Genomic DNA, 12843 nt, shown 5'->3' on the forward strand with positions numbered 1-12843 from the left:
ATGTGATTGGAATTCATTACAAATAATTCATCTTTTCCAGAAAGCCTGGCCTCAGAGTACATTAAAATGATATTAGCCCCTGAATGCTTGCTCAGGCCTTGCCTCCTGGAAGATGACAACAAGGTTTCTGTTTGAGGGATTGTTTGGGGTTTTTAAAGCACTCCTGACAAGGTGAGCTGGCACCCTGGTGCTGGGGTGTCCACTGGGAGGCTGCCTCTCCTGACTGGAGGAATTCAGATGTCCAGTTTTGGCAGGACATCTGAATTTGCCAAAAGCATGAGTGTGGAGGATGATCTCACCTTTTTGTCTCTCCCACATTTCCCTTCCATTCCAGCATGGAACTGCTTAGATCCTAGGGTTTGCATTAAATCCTGGATCACCTTAGTGTCTTTTGGAATTTAGAGGAGAGGGACATTTTACAGGATGGGGACTGTACTGTGAACTGTTTAGGTAAAGTAAATCTGGACAGTGAAAACTATGACCATTAATTAAAAGAATGCAGCCAAGGGTTTTTTGGAAGTCACGTGTCCTGCTTCATTTTGCCTAAATACCGTTTTTGAGAAAATCTCTAAAAGAATGTTGCTGTCACCCAGCACAGTAATACCTGTGTTTTTAGGCTGTTGAGCTTTGGTTAGCAAGTAGTATAGTTCCATGCTCCTGGTATCAGAGAATTTACATAGGATGTTTGGAGGAAGAAGAAAATTCAGCTCAGTCTTTTCAGAAGTTATTGATCACTAGGTACATTTTTTGGGAAAAAAATAATGTCACTGTAGTTTTCAGCAAATGAGGAATCAGTCCTATTTTGTTTACACACAGCAGTCAGTAATAACATGCCATTTGTGAGCTGTATAGTTTCTGCGCTTCTTCCCTTCAGTGCTGTCCTCCAGCTGGGTAGCTCTGAGAAAAGCCACTGTTCTCTACAGTATACCAAGTGGGATGCAAGAGATGGGGCAGACCAAAGCAACCCTGTGATTCCAATAAGAGAAAGAGTTAACAGCGTAACAGTAACTGCTGTTGCAAGAAATATGAGAAAACTGGGCACAGCAGGGACAAAAAAAGAGTCTGTCTGACAATTGTTATTTTGTCTGTTCAGATTTGTGGCGTATATACTGTTTAAATGCCTTCTAGCCAAAGGTTTCCATATGATAAATGGTACTGTGCAGTGCCAAGAAGATGCTGTAGCAAAATATACTTGTTTCCAAGCAGGCTGAAACCTGGAGTTGCACTACAGGGATGCTTTGTGCTTATTCTCCTATGAATATGTGTTATGTGGCACCAGGTAATCACAAATTTTTGACAAAAACAAACTGGCTGTGGTTAGTCTCTGCTTTGTGGGTGAGCATTAAAAAAACCCATTTTTCTTATCCTGTTGTTGCAACGTAGCGGTACAGGAAGATGCTGCTGGGAGGGATGAGGTAGATTTGTGACATGTAGCAACTGCCTTTGACCCTAGCACATGGGTTGCAGGAGTGACGCAAGAGAATTTGTGATGGAACAGAAGGGGATGGGTGGCAGGAGCTGTAGTCTTAGGGCTAGTTCTGGTGTGTTTAAACTGGAAAAACAAGGCTCTAAGGAAAATCAAGCCTGTGTGTTGTGGCTGGCTCTCAGGCCAGAGGTTTGGTGTGATGTTTTCATGGCTCTGTTTTTGTCTGCTGGAGACTTGGATTCTGAGATTGCTTCAGGTCAAAGGAGAAGTAAATGAATTTTTTTTTTTTTTAATTTTATCTTGTTACCTTTTCCCCAACTGCGTGGTTGCACTGTTACCATAGTGGCTGCTGCATAGTTTATCAGGATTGCCTAACTGCTTGGCACAGTCTGAGGACTGTGGCTGTCCCCGGCTTGCCGTAATAGTGGTGAAGATAGGAACTTTGCAAGTTGCCAATCTATATTAGGTCTCATGCAATTTGGAACCATTGCTACTAACTTCCTTACTAGTAATCCCATGGGATGTCTCCAATGAACTCTCTAAATAAAGCTAAATAAAAAACTCATGTCAGTAAAACAACAATTAGTAATCTATTAAGTTAAGAATTAAAGAACACTTACAGTTTTCATATTAAACCGTGAGACAAAAGAAAGCCCTGTACCAAAAGCACTTGGAAGAGTCAGGAGGAGTTTACTTCTCTTTTTGTGTCTACCAAAAACTGGTTGCAGTTACTAGTGACAGAGTCACAGTTGGGTTATGCCTCAGTTTCCCCAGTTGTAACACCACAGCTGCTGCAGGGAGGAGTGTGGAAAGGGACACTACACATCTGGGAATCAATGCAAATAGAGGAGCTTCTCCTGACTGCACCAGTGTGTGTTGGAATTACATTGTCTATGCAGTGTGGTGTTACAGGCTGTGGCTCTGCTAATTTGCACGTTTACAAACCATTTTCACATTGTGCAGGGGAACAACTTTAAGAAAAGCTGCTGTGTTAAGTGGTTCTGCAACAGCTATAGGCTTAAGGCATGGGTCTGTGAGATGAGTACCAAACTTCAAGCCAGAAAGAGTCCTTGCAACCAGATGACTATTTGCAGTAAGTCTGATGCTGAATCTACTGTACTTGCAGTATATAGCTCATGTGCATGTAAACAGCATGTCTGTCACCTTGGAATTTACAGCACCCATACAGAGAACTCTACATCATGCATACAGCAAGAAAAGGCAACTGCACTGCAACATATGCTGAGCTCCCCAGCTGTGGACAGAGCCTCTGGAATAGTTATTACTGTGTTGCTACTGTCAGATAAGTCCTGAGATGTTTCCTCTCTTGGGTTGTGTTACACCCATTCATCCTCTCCTTTTGACGAAAAATCCAGAGACTTTGACTGGGAGCCAGGAGCTCCTGATTTCTAAGCTAGGCTGCAGTAAACTTCGCCTCTGAATTGCAGTTATGCTAGGTACCATAGCATCCATTGTCTTCTGTTGTGTTCATCTCTGCCTTCATCTCTGTTTCACAGATGGAACACATGAAAAATAATTCCATAGGCAGCCCAGGTCCCAGAATTGCCAAAAATACCTCCACATTGGCATCTTTGTTGACAGTCTCTCAGAGAAGCCAATCTGTGAAGAGCAAATGGGTCTTTCCATCCCCACTGTAGTCTTCTTAGAGAACAGGGGACGCACACCACCAGGGAAATAAATGAATGTAAGCCTTCATTGCCAAGTATGATCTTTGGATAAACAGAAGACTTCAGACTCTAAGGCACCTTTTCACAAGTGCTAAATTCATACCCCAAACAAACACTAACAAAACCTCTCATGTTTTTATATTATGGGTGAGCAGCTAAAAAAAAAAATATCTAGAGCCCTCTGAGGAGAGCTTCTTGAGGCACTTGGGGACACACTCAGTGTGTGGTCAGGTTAGTGCTATTCAAAAGCAGTTCTGAGTGTCAGCAGAGCACATATTTATTTATGCCCACTGGGTTTGGCAGGAACTCCGTGGTACAGTATATTTTCCTCTGTTACACAGGCTTTTATTGTTGAATCAGCTTTATTTAATGGGAGCTTTCCACAATAGGTTCCTGTTCAGCAGTGCTTCCTCTAAAGGTGAGGAAACAGTTCAGTTTCCAGGACTGTGTAGCCACTGACTGTGCTGCTGAGGCCAAGTAGCTAAGTGGTGGCTGATGGCTCATTGAGGGCTTGTATCAGTCCATAAAGAAATGGACTGATATCAACCAATTCATTTTGTACCAAATTGTTATTAAGAGTTTTGTCTCTGTTACCTGACCTGAACAAGAACATTCCATTGCCTTTTGTGGGCTTGGTTCGGAACCTTTACCAGTCCTGGGTGGTTTTGAACAGCAATTAGAAAGCATTCTAGAAATATAATGCCCCAAAGTGCACTGTCAATCTTTTGTGGTATGTAGTCCTAAGAAGATCAGACTAGAGAATATTACTATTCAGCTCCACTACAGGCTTCATGAGCCATGAACCAAACAGTATATTAGGTTAAACTGATTTCTCCTTTGCGGAGAGTTACCTGAATTATTTATATAGATCTAGATAACAGAAAGGTTGCAATAAAGTGACCTGTGTTATGAGTTCTCAATTGTTTTATCCCTCGTATAAAGCCTACTGTGATACTGCAACCAGTGCCTTGCAGAGTGTGAGGCAGCAGCTGTGAGAGTGGTCAGCATGGAGCCCAAGCTTCTGCTTTGCAGCAGGAGAGTCTATTGTCTGCACCCTCTTGCAGTCCCCCCTGCTGCTGAATTGTAGGCTTTTTAGAAGGATAACCCTTGGACTACATGTGTGAAAATGTGGTTCTGTCCTCCTGGGGTGTTGTGGGAAAGAGTTCAATGTGGGGCTCAGAGATGATATTATAGTGGAGGCTGTGGGAAGCCCTGAATAAGGTGGGCACATGAGAGCATGGTGAAACCCAGCCAGAACAAGAGCTGCAGCATGTAAGCTGTTGTGAATTTAGAAATGAGCTCATTGATTCTTCAGAAGACTGCAGTATGATTTAATTAAAGAAAAACAAGATCTCTTCACAGATTCTTATCTGAACAGTAGTTTGACCATTCCCATATGTTTGTCTTACAAGTACATAAATGAGAAAAGCTTGCTAGGCAGAAGCCCCCCGTCTAAGGGTGCACATGAGATCTGACATCAGGATATGCAAGAGTAGTGTGCCATGTTTTGGCTATAAGACACATTCATCTCCCCAGTGCCGGCTGAGGGCTGAGTGTATGCATGTGGCCAGGGGCAGAGGGAAAAGCTGTGCCTTTTCTTCGATAATGTGGAAAGGCCCTTGGAGCCAGTCTGGTGGGAGAAGTTCCAGCTGGTGAGGGTGGGAGGGGAGGTCAAGGAGCACTGGATGAATAAAGGACCATGGTTTTGTTGGCCTTGGAGTTCTCTGTTTTCTAGGGCAGAGCTGCCTGTGCCAGCCTGTCATAGTTACATTGCTGAGCTGTCTTGTTTTGTAATGTTTATATTTATTTCTCTTATTCTCCCAGTACTTTTTTGGAATACTTTAATGCCCACCTCTTTCCATTGCTCTTCTTTCCTCTGGTATCCCATTCTAACAAAATCATAACTGTGCCAATCACAAAAGATCCCAAACGGAAGAATTAATGCTTTTACAGGAGGTTCCTTTTAAATCTTTTTAAAGGCAGCTCTTTTCTTTAAAATGAAAGATGAAGCATTTTCTTTTATCCTTAAACTTCACTGTCACGTTTTATTAAGTTAAAATGATAGTTACAGTCAGAGAAATGCAGGATATGAATTCCTGGTACAGCCATTTTTGAAGTGTGCTTTGTTTTAAAGCCCTGAAGATTGATTGAAGGTATTTTTCTTTTAGACATGGAGCTTTACTCAAAGGGGGCCTGATCTGAGTTACCCTCTGTAAATCAGGATTAGTTCCTGTGAAATCAATGGAGTTACAATGATACAATACAGGGTGAGTTGGAAAAGACTCATGCCCTGAGAATGAATAAGGAAGGGACTGTGGCTGATCCCCTGAATGCTGTGCTTGTGCAAGGGGCTGAAGCCACGAGGCCAAGCAGAATTATATGCTGGCCCTATCAAACTGCCATGAAATGGCCTGGGTGAAAAATGGGTATGCAGCAGTGGGCTTATGCTCTTGTGGGTGCTGTGGTTTCAAATCTCAGCTCTGGGGATGTGTTGTATGTGCAGACCTCCTGCTTTATCCAGAAGGAGCAGTTCATTGCCCATTCCCTGCTACTCCTGCTACAGTCATGGAGGCCCATGAGCTGATGGAGCCTGATTTAAGAGACAAGAGCGTAGTGCCAGCACTGGTGCTCTACAAAATATCTGTCTTTGGGGCATATCCCACTGGGTCCTATAGAGTCTGGATTTGTTGGCCTTTGTTTGGCTGAGGGCCAGAGTGATTCACTGTGCAGAGTATAAGGCAGAGAGATGCTCCATCGCTTGGCCTTGGGATTATACAGAGACACAGAAGACAGGCTTTTGTGAGGGAGATGGCAGATAAACTTGGATAGATAATCTTAATAGACATTTTTATCTTTTTTCCTTTTTTTTTTTTTTTGCGTGTCTGCACTGGGGGGCAAACCAGCTAAGGTGGTAGAGATACATCAAGATGAGCAAATACAGAATTGAAGTATGTACTGAGATTTGAGCTTGTCTCTCATCTGCACCGAAACCTTGACAGCTGATTTCTTGAGCTCTAAGCCATTTTGAGCAGAAAGTCTTATAAGAACAGGTCTTTTAAAAACATTTAACTGTATCTACACATCGTAATGCTAGGCAAGTTCCAGCAATGCAAATCACCACTAGCCTGGGCTGTGCTTACAATATGTAGTGTTTTTAGCAGTCTGTAAGAGGGCTGGTCCTAAGCACTGGTCATACTCCTGCCCTCACAGTGAAAATCTGCAGCTTGGGCAAAATTGGAGGCTTGAGTATAGCTGTCACCAATAGAACTGAAACATTTACACTTTATAACTAGCTCTTGGACTCTCCCAGGCAGTTACTAGTTTGGTCTTGGCATACAATTGCCATGTTCTTGCACATGGCACTGCTTCATATTTGGAGTATTGGGGTTTTTTAGACATAAAGTTGTAGCAGCTGAGAATAACAATTACTGAGTTGGAGTCTTTTTTAAAATATTGAGAAAAAAAATGAGCAAGGCATCCAGGGAAGGGGCAGAATCAAGGAATAACCTTTTGCAATCCTATCTATTATTTGAATGCCATTCAGCTGATGCTCTATGGCTCCGGCTTCTGTTGCCCTTGGTCAAGTTGGCATTTACTCATTGACTCTGAGTTCAACAGGCTCCAGTTCAGGGCTGTATGACACTGATTTTATGCAGCTTCCCAGAACATGAGAGCTCCACACATTTGATGGGTGCAATTAGATGTAGAAGATAGGGAACACAGGAAAGGATACAAGATTTTTATAATGTCTTTTTTTCATCTTTTGTTGATTGTATATTACTTTCCACTTCACATTAAGTTTGAAACCCTTATTTTTGTGCACCATTTGGATTCCCCTATGACAATAAGGAAAAAGAAGTTGGAACATTACTCCAAATACTGGTTACAGCTTTCTAAGGAACACTGAAGCCTCTTGGACTGTGGTAAAATCTCCAAGGGAAAGTGGCAGAAATCCAGCTACTTGGCACATTTAACAACTAGTCCAGACAAAACACTAGTAAATGTACTCTGCTTTTGGCACAGAATACACTATGGGATGTTATGAAGCTTTCCTGCATGCAACTTTTTATCATTTCATGACCCTGATGAGTGTGAAATTTGAGTTTACTCATGTGCTGATTGAAGACCACATAGGGCCTTAGAGGAGCAGGAGACTCTACCACGTGTCTTTTTCACCTAGCTGAAGAGCACTGTTTGGATTAAAATGACCATATTGGCGCAGACTAAAAGTCTGGATTAACCAGTAATGGCTGCACTGGGAGGAACAGAGCATGCATGAGGTGGGATTTCCATGACAGTCTCTTCCAGTTTCCAGTAAAGATATCTGACACCAAAGAAGTCTTTTTGCCTCTGTGCATTTCCCACAACAGCCATCTCCTCTCTAAGGAAAGTGTGGCTATGTCTCTTCTGGAACTTTGAGAGGATATAAGAGCTGTACGAAATGCATCTCCCTGGGGTTCACATCTCTGCTTGTGTTTTACTTCTACATCTGTACTGAAAAATATGATAATTTAAGCCAGTGGCTGAAAATATACTCCAATGCTTCATCATCAATAATTTTCATTAGGGCATGACTCCCACAACATCTCCATCATGTGAGATGCCACAGTGCTCAGTTACGCCCTGCAGTATGCTTGGGCTTAATGACTAAACGGTACGCTGGCCTTAGCTTTGAATGATTTCACATCTCCTACTTCTGCCAGTCCCATTTTTTAATTTAACATGATATTTGCTGTGTTTAAAAAAACACCCTTCATGGTGTAGAACCTCCTTTGGAGAACTGGAAGGGGATTTTATATATCCCTGCATAAAATCTGCACGTATATGGGGCTGGAATAAATGTGAAATGTAATCTCTCACTCACACTGGCTGGGGAACCAAGTCCCTAGAACTACCCCAAATATTGAATGCCAATGCTATTTTCAGTCAGTGATATGTAGCTGCTGCTTAAGACACACATAATGGATGCACTGGCAACTCATCTTTATGCCAGTGTTTTAAAATCACAGAGAAATACAAATAAGAATAAAACATAGGATCCATCTTTCAAACAAACTGTCTCCCACTGCTGCTGTAAGCATTTCATTATTGCCTCTGTGACACGCAAAGATCTTTACAAACTTCTTCCAACTTCTTGATATCACATGATTGTTTCATATTTTGGTCTGTGCCATACGCCTGTTACTGTGTATCAGTACCCCATGGGACCAGCCACTAGTCTGGTCGCTTCAGCTGACTGAAAGTGTTTTGGAGACTCCAAACAAAAATATAGAGATACCAGGCACTGCAGGTGTTGACTGTTACACTACCCCCATGAATCACTACACCTGCAGGAATTGAAAATCTTGTTCTGAGATTTCAATCAGAATCAGCTTTATCACTGGGTAAGATTTAAAGGTAGGAGACTCCATTTGTTTGAAAACATATTTTTGTAATAATTGAACAAAGTAACACAGGAAAATACAATGTGTACATTAGTAAGATTAAATTTGCCAATGCAGATTTTCCTAAACTGCAGCAGCACCTTGGGGAGCCTGTGGCATGAGCTAATTAATCCTCCATCCCTTGCCCCAGGCCTGATAGGCCCAGGGAAGTTTTTTAGAGCTGTATCTTTCCTGCTGTTGCTGTTAAAAATGCTCAGCTAGAAAAGGCATTTCCCCTCTCCTAGCCTGAGAGTGAGTGCTCCTCCTGTTTAGCTGTGCCTCTGCTCTTGTGCCTGAGAGCTATAGCATCCCATGATAAGGCAGGCAATTGACTTACTTCTCACCATTCTCCCCATTAAGCTGCTTTAATTTTTATGTTACCTTAGTTAGCACTTTCCTGGCAACACCTTTAAATTGACTTCTCTTGTTTTAAAACATTTAAAACAGCTGTGGTAAAACGGATGAATTTCCTATTAGAACAGTATTAATTGCACATGTGTTTTCATGATGTTGGCCATTAGTGATCTCTTGAGCATAGCATGACACTTAAACAGGGACATGTCATGAAACTGAGGAGTGAGGTGTTCACACTGGAGGACACTTTTACACTTGTAATATTTGAGAATTCAAATTGTCAGCAATGGCCATTGCATTCCAGCTGCTGTGTAAGGAAGGACATGTGCCCCAAAGGTGCACAGAGATACTTATTTTGGGAGCTGTACACTTACCTTCTCTTTGAAGTCAGAAGCCCAAATACAGTTGTAAATTGGGTCATTATTTTTAGATGCTGTTTGTTGTTTATTATCTTGTGTACTTAATACAAGTGGGGTTGGGATGAAAGGGGAACTTCCACCTTTCTCTACCCATGTTACACACTCTGAATAAGCATTCATCTTTCTGAAAGTGGAATTATTTGTATTTCAGGTGTCCTCCCTGGGCCTACCTTAGAAGCTAGATCTCCAGTTGCCCTTCAGTCATGGTTGTTTCAAGATTAAAGGCCATTTCCCTGTCATTGCCAAGCCTTTTTCTTCTTGCTTTTCATCTCTCAGCATCACAGAATGTACCTGAATACTCTGAACCTGAACATCAGCAATGTGTAAGGAAAGAACACCCCACAATTGCTTTTGAAGGTAAGAGCTTCTATTCCTGTTTTAAGTTCCAGTAGGATGATCCATTTTGAAGTCCTTCCTGGTGCTATGGATGATGGTTCAGTCTGTGCTGTTTTCCCTATACCTGTGATCCACAAGCCAGTGCAAGTAGCCTAATGAATTGTATTTACTTTGATGCTTTACAGTGGTTTAACTCTGAGGCTTTACAGCAGTCATTTAATTCAGACAGCTTTGCAACTACTGGTCTAAGAATCTCAATTTTCAATTTTGCTACAGATTCCCTGTAATCTTGTGCCACACTGAAACTGTGTTCCAGTTTCCTTTTCTCTAACTGGATTCAGTAATGCTCATGTACCTCACCTGGCTAGCTGGATCCAGACACTCAGTGAGTGAAAAGTGATAGAGAATTTGGACATACCTGAATGCAAAAAAAAATAAATTGTTTTAAAATGGCAGGGAATGGCATTCTCTTGTTCTTATCCCAGCTGGATTTTCCATGAGAGTATCAGTGCTCCTAAGCTGCTGTCTGTCCAGTCGCGTGCTAAACAGTTAGATCATTATGTTGGTATCACCATTATTTCTGAATTCACTCCAGACTAGTTTGTTAAGCTCAGCATCATCAGCTGCCGAATGTCCTTGCTAAGAATCATTTCCTTCTAAATGTTGAAATATTGATTTTGGTTCCCATTTAAGCCTGTGCAATGTATCTCCAGTTACATTCTTTGCTAAAGGCAATTAAATACCTTGCAATGTGTCTTTAGTTAGGTTCTTTGCTAAAGGCAATTTAGTTGTGGGTTTGTGACCTTTGAGGTAGGGTTTCCAGGAAGAAAGTAGTCAAAGGCTTCCTTGCTGACCTTTCAGTGTTCTTCTAGAGAGCTTTACTCTTCACAGAGGAGGAAACTCTTGTCTCTTAATTTGTGAAGTGTAAGAGTTTACTTGTCTGTTTTCCATTATCTGTGCTTTAAAGGTTTAAGTGGATTAAAGTAAATTAGTGAAATCTTTAAGCCTACATGATATGGCATTGGCTCTAACCTTGCTCCAGTGAAATGGGTAAATAAAACTTGATTTTAATTGCTAAATAAGTCTAACCATCTGTTTAACTGGGGAGGGATGAAAGGAGAAACCCATGCAGTTAAAAATGTGGTGGAACTCGTTTGGATATTTAAATAGATTGTAGAATAATAATGATATAGGTACAGAAAAAAGTCTGAGTTCTTCCATTAACCAGGAACACCAAATGTGGAGTGTACAGAGGATGTGTTGGTGAGATCCAGCGCTGAGATAAATCATTCTGCAGGGAATATTAGAGCTCTGATTCCTGATGTTGATGAATTGGTGGGCATTTTTTGGTGCTCAACATGAGTGCTTCTCTGCAGAAGTAATGACTACATAAAAACACTCATAATTTGCCAGTTTGCTTTTCTTTAATCAGGCATGAATTTTTCCCAGAAAAAAAATCTCCTCCCCTTTCACTGTTCTTATCCCTTTCTTCTCTTTCATGGTAGAGGGCAAAACCTGGTGAGTTAGTTAGAACTTGACAATTATAGAAAAGAAATAGAGATTGAAATTGCAGACACATCAAGAAAGTTACCCAGATTATCATTTGGGTCTCTTAAACCCAAGCTAGATTCAGAGTTATTTTTTCTCAGCACCTGTTTCTTCATGAATGTTCATGACACAGTTTAATCCTGTATTTCCTGGTGCAATGCTCAACTGGAAAATGCACAGGAATAAAATTAAAGGCATCTTCTTTCCACTGTATATGGTATGTAAATTCTATGGAAGAGGTCTTACACCTTCAAAACCACATTCAGTTCTTAATATAATTTACCTTAAAGCTATACCTTGTTCTCATGCCAGCACAAGCAGGTTTCAGCTGCAAGGGAACACAAGCAGGGAAATCTCTTTCTTATGTGCTGTTTCAAATTCCTCTGAGGATGTCTCCACTTAAAAGTGTGGCTCATGGGCTTTCAGTGGGTCTCAAAATACATTGTCCCATGGATAACAACCTGATATACAACGGGAATGCTGAGCCAGCAATTGAAAGAGTGACCCTAACAGTAGCTCTGCTGGTGCTCCTGCTGCTAGGGGAGAGGATTATATTACACCTCCAATTTTCAGTGGATGAATGGTAATAGCAAGTAAGGTCCCAGGCCATTCAGTTGTACAGGATGCATTAATTTACTGCCAGAAGGAACAGGTTAACAAAACAGTTTATATTACAAAGGAGTTGAATAGCTTTTATTTTACAGTCTTGCTAGCCTGGCTTCCCATTGCAAGACAAATGGGATGCCATAATATGTTTTGTGTTCTCCGGTCTTCAGTTCCCACTTTGGTTATGCTCAGCCATTCTTTTCATCGTACTTTTCCTCCAGATTATAATATTTAGCATCCAGTTGGAAAGATAATATCCTTGTCATGGAAGTATCTGAGTAAAACTACTTTCTGTCTACCTTTTAACTTACTTCCAGAGAAATTATGTATTTTCTGTGCCCAATCTCTTGCTTTTTGTGTCTCATCCACACTCGCCAATCATCTGTTTGAACTGGTATCTCTTTGTATTGCATAGGAGGGGTAAAAAAGAGAGGCTACAGTGCATAACCTACTTATTTAAGCAGAAAGTAGTCCATGTATGCAAAATGCTTTCACTTTAGCTGTGTTTGGACCTGAAGGTATGCCTGGTTCTTTATAGAGCTCATTCCCCAAACCACCTGCCATTACTTGTGACCTAGGGAAAATGATCTAGACAAATTGAGGGACATAAATTATGGTCCTTAATATGTTTGTTTTACATGCTTAAGATAAAGTTTGCACTGCCAGGAGAGATGTGGGCTGGGAATGGATTGTAAACTGAATGATTTATCCCAACAGACTTCAGAGAGATTGTGGGGGACAGGTTAGGAATCTGTGCTGTGAACACCATCATGTGTGTTTGCACACTACCAAACACACACAATGGTGCCTCAGTTTCCCTGGAGCTTATAAATGATCCTCATTGTATAGTTCGACAACAATAATAACGTACCCAGTTTGGGCTTTTCATAATTAATCGTTCTATTCTGTGCTTATAGGAAATCCAGTTAAAGTTTGATTTCCCTTGTTAGATCAATAAGAAAATGATCTTTCACTTCCAGGGAGGCTGTTTCTGTTGTCTTATTGCCTATTTGGCTGTGAGTGGGTGGTTGCATTAAGGATCT

At 41.3% G+C, this 12843-nt stretch overlaps 1 protein-coding gene across 1 annotated transcript in view; it reads left to right on the forward strand.

Moving 5' to 3' along the window:
* SEMA5B (semaphorin 5B) overlaps positions 1-12843 on the forward strand; it is a 275414-nt gene that overhangs the window by 127509 nt on the left and 135062 nt on the right. The window contains exon 3 of the mRNA XM_005153798.3: positions 9462-9667. Within this exon, the coding sequence (XP_005153855.2) occupies positions 9514-9667 (154 nt within the window). The 5' untranslated portion in view covers positions 9462-9513. The remainder of the gene's footprint in view (positions 1-9461; positions 9668-12843) is intronic.

Source organism: Melopsittacus undulatus, chromosome 4, assembly GCF_012275295.1.
Source record: "Melopsittacus undulatus isolate bMelUnd1 chromosome 4, bMelUnd1.mat.Z, whole genome shotgun sequence".
Taxonomy (NCBI): Eukaryota; Metazoa; Chordata; class Aves; order Psittaciformes; family Psittaculidae; genus Melopsittacus; species Melopsittacus undulatus.